This window comes from Thamnophis sirtalis, unplaced genomic scaffold (assembly GCF_051295495.1).
Source record: "Thamnophis sirtalis isolate CommonGarterSnake01/CBP01778 unplaced genomic scaffold, rThaSir2_p1.2 scaffold_5, whole genome shotgun sequence".
Classification (NCBI taxonomy): Eukaryota; Metazoa; Chordata; class Lepidosauria; order Squamata; family Natricidae; genus Thamnophis; species Thamnophis sirtalis.
In genome coordinates this window covers 102,919,679-102,934,462 of record NW_028261385.1, presented here as the reverse complement: position 1 = coordinate 102,934,462, position 14,784 = coordinate 102,919,679, and the positions used below count along the sequence as shown (strand labels likewise).

At 41.3% G+C, this 14,784-nt stretch overlaps 1 protein-coding gene across 3 annotated transcripts in view; it reads left to right on the top strand.

Moving 5' to 3' along the window:
- The window catches only part of CORO2A (coronin 2A), a 60,668-nt gene that overhangs the window by 32,199 nt on the left and 13,685 nt on the right, over nucleotides 1-14,784 (top strand). For 2 of the 3 annotated variants that reach the window (XM_087716347.1, XM_087716348.1), the window contains exons 2-5: nucleotides 4,741-4,941; nucleotides 9,079-9,195; nucleotides 11,560-11,709; nucleotides 12,632-12,811. In XM_087716347.1, the coding sequence (XP_087572473.1) occupies nucleotides 4,741-4,941; nucleotides 9,079-9,195; nucleotides 11,560-11,709; nucleotides 12,632-12,811 (648 nt within the window). Of the gene's footprint in view, nucleotides 1-2,065; nucleotides 2,140-4,740; nucleotides 4,942-9,078; nucleotides 9,196-11,559; nucleotides 11,710-12,631; nucleotides 12,812-14,784 lie in introns of those variants that run through there. The other variant, XM_014071209.2, reaches the window with a different exon arrangement.

Genomic DNA, 14,784 nt, shown 5'->3' with positions numbered 1-14,784 from the left:
CAACCATGAACTGGATAACTTAGAATCTCTACAGACTATTAAACTATCTTCCTGTCCACCGAAGTAGAGAATTGACTTGTCAGCGTTTAAAGCATCTTTTTTCTGAAGCCAAGCAAGCATCTTGTGGAAGAGTTCACAAGCAGAGGCTTATTTCTTTTAGGTTACGCAGTACACAAAGTAGATAATAATCGAGGGTCTGTTTATAAAAAGATTTAGAGCAAGGGTCCTAGAACTACGGCCCGCAGACCATACATGGCCCCTCAAAGCCATTAATCCAGGCCATGCAGGACCATGAGGCTGCTCTGCCCACATCACCCCGCCCACCGAGAGCGAGCGAGAGAGAGAGAGAGAGAGAGGGAGGGAGGGAGGGAGGGGGGGAGGAACAGGAATTACATAAAACCTTTGCTTTTCATTGCTATTTATGTGGTGGCTGTTCTTGAGTTTTGCAGCCATATTTTGTGACGATTTTAATCCAGCCAGATTATGACAGCCATGTTTTACATTATGCTATTTGCATATACCACGTCCTTTATTGGGCATTTTGTCATTCACTATTGTGAGAAATCTCTGGGCATTTCAGAGAATATTAGGACAGATTTTGGAATGTCCATGTAACTCATGCATAACAGTGGCTGAGAGTAGAGGATCTTACTTATGCCTCACCAGAATACTGTAATCTGCAAGATTTGTTGTGGTGGCACACAACTTTGTGACGATTTTTGAGGTGCATTAGCAGTCTATATAGTGTGCAAGCCAGCCTGCTGGCAAAGATTCAGAAGAGCATTTTTGGTTCTCCACCTCCTCATTTGGTATTTGATGATAGGTATTTGCTGAAGTGCAGATCTTAGTATTTTCTGGAAGCACTTGATGCTCACTCAAACCTGAGCACCTGGTAAAACTATTCCACCTATTCTCAGAATTATCAGAAAGGGAGGAGAGAGAGAGATATTTAGGAGTAATGGTATTGCTTCTTACTGAATTTCAGTTAAACTTCCCTACTCTGATGTTTTGTAGATATGGTCAGGGGAATTGGAAATGATGATAAATTGGCCTTATTGATGTTCCTAGATAATTGGGATACTGGAATTATAGTGGAATACTGAGTAATTTTTAATATATTAAACTATTAGTGATTCAACAGAAGACAACAAATACATTGCATGAAGAAATGTTATTGATGTTTAAATGTATTTATGAATAAATGACAAAGAACCATAAGGAGATAATGGTATTGTTTAAAGACAAGGATGTGATTGTAGAAGAACCCCAACAAATTGGGGAGGGGGGAGATAAGTACAAATTGGGAAATAGTAGTACATACCCTGATATATAATAGAATTATAATTACAATGTGCATGTTAAGGTTAGAAGTTGGAAGACTATGATTATGTATATTTAATTGTATTATTATTGTTAGCATTGTGTAAAAAGTATATTGACCCAGTCAAAACACTGACCACAAAATATGCATGGCTGTTAAGGGAAAATTACAAATAAAACTCTGTGTGTGTTGCGCGCATATATACATACATACATACATACATACATACATACATACACACACACACACACACACACACACACACACACACAATGCTAACAATAATAATACAATTAAATATACATACAGCTCTGCTTCAGAGAGAGAAAGATGGAGAAAGAAAAATATAATGAAGAAAGTGTTTAACATTAGCATGTGCCTGTCATAAATAGAAAATCTGTTTAATACAAGCCTTGGGAGATACACTTCGGCTTCGGCTGCTGCCCTCAAGAAGATTAATCAAACAACGGGGTAGGTCACCGATACCCTGAGGTCACAGGTAGACATGCCAAGACTGCAAAATGAGTTTATTCAGCTGATGGTGAGGAGGCAGCTATGGCCACACCCCAGCAGATGAAGTTTCAGCTTCCAGTGATTTGTTTGCTTTGGACGTAGTGGATGGAAGCACAGGCTGAGAGGAGACGTGTGTAGCCAATGGGCATGGCTGACTCATTTCTGTCAGGATTGTTTTCATGGCTTCATTTGTTTTGTTTTTTGTGCCACCCCACATTTTTGCTTTCATGAGGGTGGCAGAATGCAACCTATGCAGGCGGTAGAAAGATTAAAGCGATTGTGAGCTGAGATCAAGTCAGTGAAAGGTAAGCATCCTTGCCAGGTACTGTTTTTGTTATGATGCTGGAGATATATAGTCCCATCAACCTAATCTTGGCTGATACAACCGGTGACCTCTCAGATTAGACCAGCGATTGTATATGGCAGCTCTCCAGGAAAATAAGAAGTTTGGGGGGGCGGGGTTCCACTGGCTTACCCTGAGATACCAAAGAATAAAACAGGTTGTTACATACTTAACAAGTTACACTAATGTGGCTGATTGGTAGGGTGTGCTCATTGACTGATAACACTGCATGAAAAAACTTTACCCATTAGTAGCCAATAAAGGTGCAATTAGAGGTACATAAAGTGCCCTGCATGGACAGACCAACATGTCTATGCACAAATTCACATAAAAATATGTATGTAGAAATCACTTGCCTGCTATTATTAGCAGTGGTGGGTTCTGGATCCCATTCCAAGTGGTATGGTTGGAATGGGCCAAGCAGTGTCCACATGGATGCGCACAGCGCCCGCATGCATCTAAGTACCTCTGTGAGCCTCTGCGATGTTCCAGCTGCTCCACGGAGCATTGCACAGGTGCTGTACATGCCGTGCATGGAAGTGCAGAAGCCTTAAAAGACAGGTAAGGAGCTCGGGAGGGCGGGTGGGCCCTCCGGAGCACCATACCGGGGCATCCCGCCTGCAACCCACCACTGATTATTAGTAATCCTGGCTTAATTGGCAATTTACTGTAATTAATAACTGTTCTCCATGTGACAAGCATTTCTCCATGTCGCTGTCAGACGTTAGAGGGGAGCAGAATAGGCTTTATCTCTTTTCCTGTTCTTCCAATTATTATGCTTTGGCATGTGCTAAACATCTGTTGCAGAGGTGGTATTCAGCCAGTTCGGACTGGTTCATCCGAATCGGTAGCAGAAATTGCGGGTGTGCCCATCCGGCCCCCTCATCTCACCCCAGCTCTATGCCGTCCTATTTAGGCACGTTTTTGAGGTCGGGTGCATGCGTGGAAGGCTGGGTGCATGCACAGAGTTGGTAAGCATGCGCGTGGGGGCAGTGAACAAAACAGGGATAACAAAACGTGAAAATCATGGCTGATCAGTTTCATAAAATAAACAATCACGTGGAGTCAAGCTCAACTTAAGGGTACCTTTTCCTTTTTTTGGTATTTCATAGTTAAAACTACTGGTAATTGGTGAAACCTTATATAGAAAACATAATATGCAGTAGTACAGCAATGCATCCTTACAGGCTTTGAAGTATAGACACCTACAAAGAATATGTGCTGAATTAATGAAGAGAACCATGTCAGCATATCCTGGAGCTGACAACCTACAGTATGTCTTTAAAGGGAGATAATAATCTCTTCCTCTTTAAATACCAGGAAATCTGATTGCTGAGTTAGTTCTCTCTCTTTTTTTTAAATCTGTAAATAAATCACCTAAGACATCAGTTACAGTGCATAAAAAAGGATTTAAAAGGACGTTAGAATTTAGCCTGAAGCTCTGCTTTGTAGAGTACTTGACCTTTCCAAGTCCTGGTATGCTTTGATATTTAAATAAATAATAGCAAGATATTATGGTATGTATTCTTAGCGTACAGTATTGTCTGCCCCCCACCCCCGCCTCTCTGCCTGCAGGATCTGGCAGCAACCTTACATTCTTTGCAGCTTCTTGCTTTGTTTTTGTAGCATTATATGTGCTTGCATTCACACAAGGCAGTAATCTGTCATATGATTTGTTTGATTTTGATATTATACAGTGTTGAGCAATTCAGTTGTTTCTAATATAGCTGCCTGGGGTTAAATGGTACTGCTTGCATAAAAGAGATCTCCACAATAAAACTGTCAAAAATCTAAGCACAGATTAATATTTCATCAATGACTTTTCAGTTCTAAAAGGTTCTGGGTTTCTTAGGGAGATCTTCCTCATGAATCTTTCCCAGAGCTTCCTCTGCCAAGATCTTATATAAAGTGACCTTCCTATTGATTAACGATTGGGAAACTAGTCCAGCTCAACCAATGACATATTTAGGGGATTCCAAGCAGTCAAGCTAACCTTAGGCCAGGGGTGTCAAACTCAAGCCCCTTGGGATGGATGCAGCCAGTGGGCTGTTTAGATCTGGCTTGCAGGACCTCCCTGGAAACAGCAAAGGACCACCTGCAGTGCCACAGCCAACGAAAATGGAGCTCGGGAGGGCCCACCTGACCTCCGTTTTCGCTGGCAGAGGGTTGCAGGAGGATGTTGCAGCCAAAAACGGAGCTCAGGAGCCCGTCTTCACCAGCAGAATGCTCTGGCGACCACAGGTGCCCCCAGCACAAGTAATGTTGAGCTGGCCATGCCCACCCTAGCCCCCCAAGGTCAGACACAACCCTGATGCAACCCTCAATGAAATTGAGTTTGATACCCCTGCCTTAGGTTGTCTCAACTTTGTCTGAACTTCCACAGCATAGTTGGAAGATAACTTTAACTATAGGTCAAGAGCAGGGATCTCCAAGCTTGGCGACTTTAAGGCTGATGGGCTTCAGCTCTCAGAATTCCTCAGCCAAGTCTGGAGACCTCTGGCAAGAGTATGGAAATTTCAAGCGTCTGAAGACTTCATGCTTGTATTCTCTTTCTGCCTTGCAGATGTCATGGAATCCTCAGTATCGGAGTTCTAAATTTCGCCACGTTTATGGCAAGGCCGCCAGTAAAGAGAACTGCTATGACAACGTGCCCATCACCCACAGTGTCTATGACAACCAGTTTTGTGCTGTCAATCCCCGTTTTATTGCCGTGGTGACCGAATGTGCAGGTGGAGGCGCCTTTCTTGTTATACCAATCAGTCAAGTAGGTATTTCCAAGCCTGTCCTATATAACTGGCTTATTAATGTGTGTGTGAGTGGGGCAGATAAAGGCATGGGAGACCAAATGTTGATAAAGCCCAAATCAGTAACTCGTTTTCAGTGAGGGCTTTGTTTTTGCCCTGAATGGTCACTTAAAAAATTAGCAATACTGTCTGCAATAACTGCATAAGTTGATACACAAGCAGTGGGTTCATTTACAGTCCTTGACTTACAACCATTGTTTAATGACCACTTGAAAGTATAACGGCATTGAAAAAAAGAGGCTGATGACTGTTTTTCACTTGGCTGTTGCAGCATCACCATGGACACAAGGATCAGAATTTAGATACTTGGAAACTGGCTTACATTTATGATGGTTTCAGTGTCCTGGGTCATGTGGTGATCCCCTTTTGCAACCTTTAGCAAAGCAAAGTCAATGGGGAAGCCAGATTCACTTTACAACCATGTTATTAACTTAACAACTGCAGTGATTTACTTAACTGTGGCATGAAAGGTCGCCAAAGAGGGCAAAACTCACTTTACTATCTTGCATAGCAATAGCAATTTTGGCCTCATTTGTGGTCATAAATCGTGGATTACCTCTGTCCCTTTCCTTCCACAACACAGGCTCCTCATGCTTTGAATTGTTCCGTTGTCTGCACCTCTTAAACCCAACAGAACTTCAGATTCTGTCTGGCTTTGTTCTGAACTAGGCTTCCCAAAAGCAGGAAGCCAACTCCACATCCCACTAAAACCCCTTTTATTTAGTTTAAAGTGAATTCCTCTCCAGCAAAGTCCCGGCCAACAGTCTTTCAGATTTCACAACTACAGACCTTTATCAGGCTTGGAGAGTTGCCAGGCCGATATCTTCCAAACACCAGTCTGTAGCAGACAATAGTCAGGAACAGATCTTCACCCTAATGAATTGAACTAATTGTCTCCTGCAAACTTCCCTCCTCTTTTGCTCCTCTTTATTTCTTATGGGAGGGGCCATTCACCGTCTACCTGTGACTTTACTCCCGAGTCGACCATTGTTCCTTAGCTGTTCCCTTCTCCTGGCAGCTCTGCACATGTGCACTCTGGGAACAGGTTTCAGCTGTTCTTCTGCCCCACTGATGTCCGATTCCCAAGGCAGCTGATACCTGTCAGAAGGCCCTGACCCCACCTATTCCTCTGATGCAGAGCACTCGCCAGGGACTTCCCCAGACTTCCGAACTGGCCCATGTTCCTCCCCAAACTCCTCACTGTCTGACTCTGCTGCCAGCTCTGCTGGCTGCTGGCAGGCCAAAACGCTTTGATAAGTGGTATTCCAGGAGCCCTAGTGATATTTCAGCCTGGATGTAAAACCTACAAAATCTGGGAAAATCTACGACGGGGGTGGATAAAATCGTGTTCCTATTATGGGTTGCTTGTGATGTCAATGTTATTTTATTAACCTCCTGGATTTCACGAAGTGCTGTAGTAGCTTAGTGTAATTTTGTTATAACAAATGCAAATTGTTCTCCATTTACCTGAGCTCATGGAGGCCAAAGAAGAGTAGGGGCAGGACTCCATGGTCCCATACATACATGTCCAGTTTGAAAGAAAGGATAGTTGTGCACAAGGGCAGCTCACCCCAAGAGTGAGAAATCTTTCTGGGCCCATTCTCCTGTTCCTTTAATGTTGGCATGACCAACTGTTAATCCCTGATACTATTTTTAATTCACATCTGTTCATGACTCTGTTGTCACATGCTCAGCATACGAGGCAGCGTAAAGTTGTCTTTAGCAGTTCCAGAATTCATGTACATGTAGTCTTCGACTCCATTTCATTTAGTGACCGTTCAAAGTTACAACAGCATTATGACAGTTTTCACACTTACAACCATTGCATCCCCATGGTCACATGATCAGAATCCAGATGCTTGTCAACTGTCTTACATTTATGACGGTTGCAGTGTCCCCCCCCCCCCCCGGGGTCATGTGATCACCTTTTGAAATCTGATCAGCAAAGTCAAGGGGGAAGCCAGAGTCACTTAAAAACCGTATTACTAACTTAACCACTGCAGTGATTCACTTAACAACTCTGGCAAGACAAGTCGCAACATGGGGCAAGACTCAGTTAACAAATGTCTCATTTAGCAACAGAAACGTTGGGCTCAATTGTGGTCGTAAGTCCAGGATTACCCGTATTATTATTTTTTCTCATTTCAAGTTTAGGTTCCTTGGGTAAATAAGAGAAAGGGAACAGCATTAAGATGTAGCAGAACAAAACTGTCCCTGGGGCATGTTTGTTCAGCATTTAGGGAAACTTCACTTCACAGTTTATTCTTATGAGGAAAATAGGAGGAGGAAAGAGTTTTACCGATGTTCGCTGCCTTGAATTACTTATAAAGTGATAAAGATGGGATAAAAATGGAATATAAATAAATAAATGTGAAATAACCTGTATATGCTCTGCATAAATAACTCATAAAGTTTGCATATAGCCCTAGCCTTCAGTGCCAAGGTTATGATAGACTTAATAGAAATGGACTTTGCTAGATGGCAGCCTTGCATTGTTTAATTTATTTGTTTTACAGTGTGCTAATATTTCTCTCCCAGCCTCCTCTTGGGGAATGACTTCTTTAATAACCATTAACTATAAGGAAGCTAGAAGTAAGACATACAGAGGCTGCTTTCTGCTCCAGCCACTCATGTCCCTTCCTCTAATCTACCCTGTTACATCTGTATGACTCCATATTGGCCTGGCTCTGCCACAGTTTGATAACAGTCTTGCTCTGTGCTGCCTATGTGTTACGTTTATACTGAAGCTGTTATTTTTTTTCTTATTTCCTTACTTTATTTACGCCCTACTTTTCTGCTTTGGCAAGTATTTAAGGTGGTGAACAAAATATGAAAACAAAACTTAGAAAGTTTTAAATGAAAAATAAAATTATAGATATCAGATTTTTTTAAATTAGCTATACTAAACATTTTATAACACTAAAATTACCTGATTAAAAAACTGGGAACTCACGGGCATCTTTGCAGATGTTCTCTGCAACAGTGGGGTCCAGATGCATATTCAAAAGAGTATATTTCATGACTTGGGTATAAGACATGAGAAGACTCTCTTCCACGTGCTATAAATAGAAGCTTCTCTTTGTAACGGGAGTCCTTGACCCTTGGACCTAGATCTGGAGATGGAACAGCCATATATCTCCTTATTTAATGTTGTTGTACCTTTGAATGGTTGTTCAATGAATGGTTGTTAACCGAGAACTATCCGTACAAGCTCGTGCATGATAGGTAATGTTAAGATGCATTATGTATTAGAGAATAAAGCATTTGGTATTTTAAAAAGAAGAGATGAATTAAAAATCAGCCTGCTTTTGATCCAAGCAATTGAGACCACAAACATGCATGCTACGGAAAGTTCTTCAGGATGTCATAAGATATCAAATTGTATATGTGTGAATCCAAGCAGTGCAGCCTTTTATAATTGATAGATGGAAATTTTAATAATAATAACAACAACAAAAACAACCTCCATGATAACAAAATACAAAGACTACAAATAAAAATAGAACGATTGTAGCAAAGGCCAGTTCGCCTGAACCAGTAGTTCAAAAATGCTACCGGTTTGCTCAAACTGGTAGTAAAAAAGAACACTACCAGTTTGGCTGAACTGGTAGTTCCGACAATCAGCGGTGCCACGTGATTTATATTCGCGAGAAATCAGGAAATCCTGCTTTCTAGCGAATCTAAATCATTGGGACTCAGAAAAGCCTTCTTAATCCTCCTTTTTCAGCACTGCGCAGTAGCATCTGCAGGCGAAGCAAACCGTTAGCAGACTTCAGAGCATTTCACCCCTGGTGCAATCCCAAAACAATTGGAGCACCACTTGAACACCATCGGCATTGACAAATTCGCCATCAGTCTATTGCAGAAGGCGGCTTTACTTGGAATAGCTTACATCCTGCGGTGATATATGTAACACCATCAAACATCCAAATCTGCCTATCCCAGGTCCTTCATAAGGACTCAATAGGTAGACAAAAATGCCAAGCCCAGTCTGAACATCTGGCTGGCTGCATGATGATCATCAATAATAAATATGATAAATAAGCCTTTTTAGAGAATTTTTCATTGTAGAATTAAACTTTTCCATTTGTTTTCAGACAGGAAAACTTGACCCGCATTATCCTCGCATCTGTGGGCATAAAGGACATGTATTAGATATCAAATGGAACCCCTTTGATGACTTTGTAATAGCATCCTGTTCGGAAGATAACACAGTAAGTCAGAGTTACGAACCTTTGCCTGAGTCAGGCAGAATACCGCCCAATTTCTTCACAAACAAAATCAGGAGCACAATCTCTCAAGTGTACTTTTCTGGTTTGTTATTACAATTAGTTAAGTCTTTACAGCTGAATAGCACAGTCTACTTCATGCCCATGGATTTTTAACCACCGTTGTAAATGGTGGAACTAGCCAGATCAAATAAAATCTGATGTCACTAGGACAAATGATCACTTAGCAGCATTCCATGGACTCCATAAAGGTTTGTGTAGGATGTCCAGTGAGTATTGTGACATTGCAATGCAAGCTCTGCCCCTACACGTGGATATGTGATGTCATGATGCATGTTCAAAAGGGACAAAACATACATTGCAATTCATCATTTGCCTCCCCCCACTCCACAGATGCCCCATTATCCCTTTTAAGAGCCGAGGTGGCGCAGTGGTTAAATGCAGCACTGCAGGCCACTTCAGCTGACTGCAGTTCAGCAGTTCGGCTGTTCAAATCTCACCGGCTCAGGGTTGACTCAGCCTTCCATTCTTCCGAGGTGGGTAAAATGAGGACCCGGATTGTTGTTGGGGGCAATATGCTGACTATGTAAACCGCTTAGAGAGGGCTGAAAGCCCTATGAAGCGATATATAAGTCTAACTGCTATTGCTATTAACTGTGAAAATGAAACTGCAGTATCCATGTGCCAGATTCTGACATCTTAATGCTATAGAATAGAATAGAATAGAATAGAATAGAATAATAAAGTCCAGATGATTAGCAGGCTGAACAATGTCCCACCTGCATTTTTCTAACATCATTTTTCAAAGACCTTACAAAAGATCGCTGTAAAGTCCCCAAATAACGTTCTAGTTTTGAATTAGAAGTTTGGAAATCAAATTCATAGGTGCCCTTGAGCAAGATTTGTGTACTCTATCTCTTTTGGTTGTTGAATAGCTAAAATGCCATGCTTTGGAGAAAAAGTGCCAAGTAAATTGTAACAAAAAAAAGAAGTGCAAGTGAAGAGAACATTTGCTTTGGAATGAAAACATTTTTGATATGTAGTCTCTCTTCCATCCACCCAGAAATGCAGGGGCTAAGAATAAGCAGATGCCTTTTTTCATTTTGATGGATGCCAAGGCCACCTTCTGCTGTGCAGGGGAACCTTTCTCCTTTTATTATTGGTAATCCTGTGTGTAGTACTGGAACATGATATAACAGTCAAAGGACCTGGACAGGGTGAAGATGGGGAGGCACAAGGGAGTCTCTTGTTCCCTTCCCTTCCTTGACAATCATCTCTCCATTTCTGTAAGCTCAGCAGTTGATTAATATTGGTCTTTCAGGCCACACTGGTCTACAAGGAGAAAGCCTTAGAAATCAAAGTAGCTTAATTTTACCAAAACTGGGCCACTAATAAAGGGAAATTAAGTCCTGATTATTCATTGGCTCCAGTTTCCAAAATACAGCTTCAAGTCAAAATTGCATCAAAATAATTCAAAATTATGAGGGGGATATGCGATTTGCTCCATAACTTTTCTGCAAAATCTGATATAGCAATGAGAATGGTGGCACACCAATCATTATAAATTATTATTGATACCAATAACTTTCCATTCATTTATTGTTTTTGTGTGTAACATTTTAGTGCTTTTGGCCTGAAAAACTGACAATCTCTAACATCAGATTAAACGACAAGGTTCCATCTTTATTCAGTATCTAAACTGCACTTTTTGGCTTTTCTCTTGTGAACTGCAGTAGGATCATCCCTGGTGCAATTCCAGCAGTAATCAGCAAGCATGGATGGACTTCATTTCCTTGATATCTTTTCTCCATGCCTGCAATATCCTGGTGGAATCTCTCTCTATGCTCATCCTTCACTGCCCCACAGTTCAAAGGGGAATAGTCTAAATGCGAGTATAAGAAGTGAATTTTCAGTGACATGTTTGCACCAAGTGTTTTATAGAATCTAAGCAAATTTTCCATGCATTTTTCATAGACCTCTGCCCTGCTGTTCTCAAAGTGAAAATAAATTTATACACTTCCAAGTGGTACCATTTTAATTGTTCTGTCGTACTTTGTTGAGAAGTCACGAGGCACCATGATCATTAGACACCACCCTCCCTTGTAGGCAAATATACTCGCCGGTGTATGTCTTTATTGTGAAATATCTTGAAAACTGACCAGTACCTTTATCATCTGTTTTCTAATTCATATAATCAAAATATGTAAAATTAATACATTTTATCTCGGAGATTGATAATTTACTAAAATTTGTAGACCAGCGCTATTGCTCTTGAACGCTGCTGTGTTGAATGAGATAACCTGGGTTAATGGAGCCTTCTTGGATTGTGCTGCGTCTTCTGTTTTGTAGGTTAAGGTCTGGAATATCCCTCAGCATTTGCTAACCAAAAGCATCACAGATCCCCATAAGGACCTTCTTGGCCATTCCAGAAGAGTGGGGCTTATTGAATGGCACCCAACTGCAAGTAACATCCTCTTCAGCACTGGTTATGATTACAAAGTGAGTTGAGATCGTAGGAACATTCATTTCAACCCTGAAATACTGCTAGGCTTCTGCATGAGAGTCTTGTGAAGGAAACCTGGGTGATAGAGGAGAAGGAACATATATGCCACAGTGGAAGAATTCCATTCCAGTTACCCTGTTTCCCTGAAAATAAGACCTCCTCAGATAATAAGCCCAATCGGGGTTTGAGCGCATGCACTAAAATAAGCCCCCCATCCAAAATAAGTCCTCCCCGAAAATATTGTAGCACAGCAGCAGCCATGAGGTGACCACGCTCGCTGCCTCCTACATCTCAAAAATAATAAGACCTCCCTGAAAAGAAGGCCAAGCACTTATTTCGGGAGTCAAAATAAAATAAGACCCTGTCTTCTTTTTGGGGAAACACGGTATTTATTTCAATATTCGGTGCTGATAAAGTGTAAATTGGCCATGCAAAATGAATCCAGTCACTTTACATCTTGAATACAAAGTGTTTTTAGAGTCAGGCAGCACCAAAATAGAATTAAATAAATAATAAATAGTTTACCTTACAAATCTATGAACTAAATCTATAAACTAAGTAAGAGAAAAAGGCATTCTTTTGGTCATTTCTTTCCTTTGAAATCACAGCATTTGTGATATAGAAATTGACAGTCTATATACTGATCTATGAGCATTATAAAGTTTTGATTTGATTTGGATGTTGTGCAAATTGCACTCCCCACAGAATTAAACTTTTGCTCCCAATTATTTTAAGGACTCTCTTTCTCATCCTTCTCCACTCAGCCATGGTGTCAGATTTAGGCCTGCATTGAATGAGATAGTATTTGTTGGTGCATCACATTTGGGGTACAGTTGCTGTATAGTTCTTTTATAGTCCGCTTGCTCAGGGGGTGGAAAATTTAGAAAACATTCTCTGATACCTGCATTTTTGTCACAGGTCATGATCTGGAACCTTGATACCAAAGAACATACAATTCAGACGCCAGTAAGGACAATCGACTTCCATACAGATGTCATCCTTTCCATGTCATTCAACACGGATGGAAGCCTCTTAGCCACGGTCTGCAGGGACAGGAAAATAAGGATCATTGACCCGCGAGCAGGAACTATCTGTCAGGTATGTTGGTTGGGGAGAATGATTGGCATGAACAGTAAGGCTGGTTCTAACTAGGAAAGAGGCTGTTGTTTGTGAGTGGGATCTACCGGATGGTTTTAGCCAGAAGGTGAATTGCTTCTTTCTTCAAAGCAGCATTGTTAGAGGCTAGTAGACTGTTGTGATCTAGAGATGGAGCTCTCGCTTCACAATCAGGAGGTTGTGAGTTCGATCCTAGGTAGAGGCAGATGTAGGGTCTCCTGCTTGGGCAGGGGGTTGGACTAGATGACCTGCAAGGTCCCTTCCAACTCTGTTAATCTGATAAGAGGCAAGTTATCCAATTGCAAAAACTGGCTGTAAATCTGGACCAGATTTGCAATATTTGGAGAGATACAGTCAGACAACCCCAAATCTACAGCCATGTCATGTTCTAGAGATGGGAAGAACTTCTAAAAAAAATCACTTCCTGAGAATCCAGCATTTGAAATGAAATTCTTCTCTTGAGTTATTTCAAACTGTATTAAAGAAAAGGTGCATGGCGTCTTCTAGCCTCATCTTAAATTCAAAAGATCTTTGAAGGTTATAACACTTGTTTTTCCTTGATATGGTTACTTTTCTGCATTGCTAAGAAACATGAGTTGTGCAGGTTAACAAGACTTTTTGTGTACAGTTTTGTTCTCCACTCACAAAAATCTGTACCACTCAAGAAAAAACTCATTTGCTGATCTTCTTATAAATGCTTTCCAAATGTTGCTAGATCTTCAGACCACAAAATATCATGGTAAGGTAAAGGTAAAGGTTCCCCTCGCACATATGTGCTAGTCGTTCCTGACTCTAGGGGGCAGTGCTCAGCTCCGTTTCAAAGCCGAAGAGCCAGCGCTGTCCGAAGACATCTCTGTGGTCATGTGGCCAGCATGACTAAATGCCAAAGGCACACGGAACGCTGTTACCTTTCCACCAAAGGTGGCCCCTATTTTTCTACTTGCATTTTCACATGCTTTCGAACTGCAAGGTTGGCAGAAGCTGGGACAAGTAACGGGAGCTCACTCCGTTATGCGGCGCTAGGGATTTAAACCACTGAACTGCCGACCTTTCTGATCGACACGTTCAGAGTCTTAGCCACTGAGCCACCACGCCCCATATCATGGTAGTTTAATATTAATTGATAAAATTTATATGCCACCCATCTCACCAATAATGTAACTCTTCTCCAATAATTGTCATTGGGTTGGACCCACTATTTTACATCAGCATAAATAATTCAGGCAATGAGTTATTTCTTTTAAAAAATTGCTGGCCAACTAAAAGGTCTTTCTGTCAGAAGCACCCTTGCCCCATTCAATTGCTCCTCTACTGAGTCTTGAGGATTCCTTTGAGATCATGTCTCTGCAGCGTTAAACTTTCACTATGCTTTACTTCTGAAATGTTTTCAAATGCTTCCTCTCAGTCTTCTCTTCCATAGGAAGGAAGGTATGCATAGAGAAGATTCCAGGATCAGTCATATTTGCTCTGGGTATGACTTTCAAGTATTAACTGGAAGCCATCAAAAGTCAAATTAATTGTACCAGAGTAGTTCACTTGAGCAGATCTGTTACCAGAGTCATGGATGCAAGACCTCTGTCCTGTTCTGATAATTAAATGGTGTGGAAGATGGGGCATTAGTAGGCCCATCCTTTGCATAATTTCTCAGTTCTGGTCATTCATTCAAGTGGTCTTCAATTCATAGTGGATAAAAATGGTTTGATAGGAAGTCCCATGATCTAGGCCAGGTGTGTCCAATATTTTGGGTTGCCTAGGCTGCTTTGAGTGAAGAGGAATTGTCTTTGGCTGCACAGAAAAACATATAGCTAATGTATATAAATGCACATAATGGTAAACGTTTACTATTTTGGGGGTGCCACATTGCTAGCTGTCCAGGGCCACATAAGTAGGTATTTCCAACCTTGGGCCACAGGTTGGAAATACCTACTTTTAATTAGCCTACTTTTTATTTGATC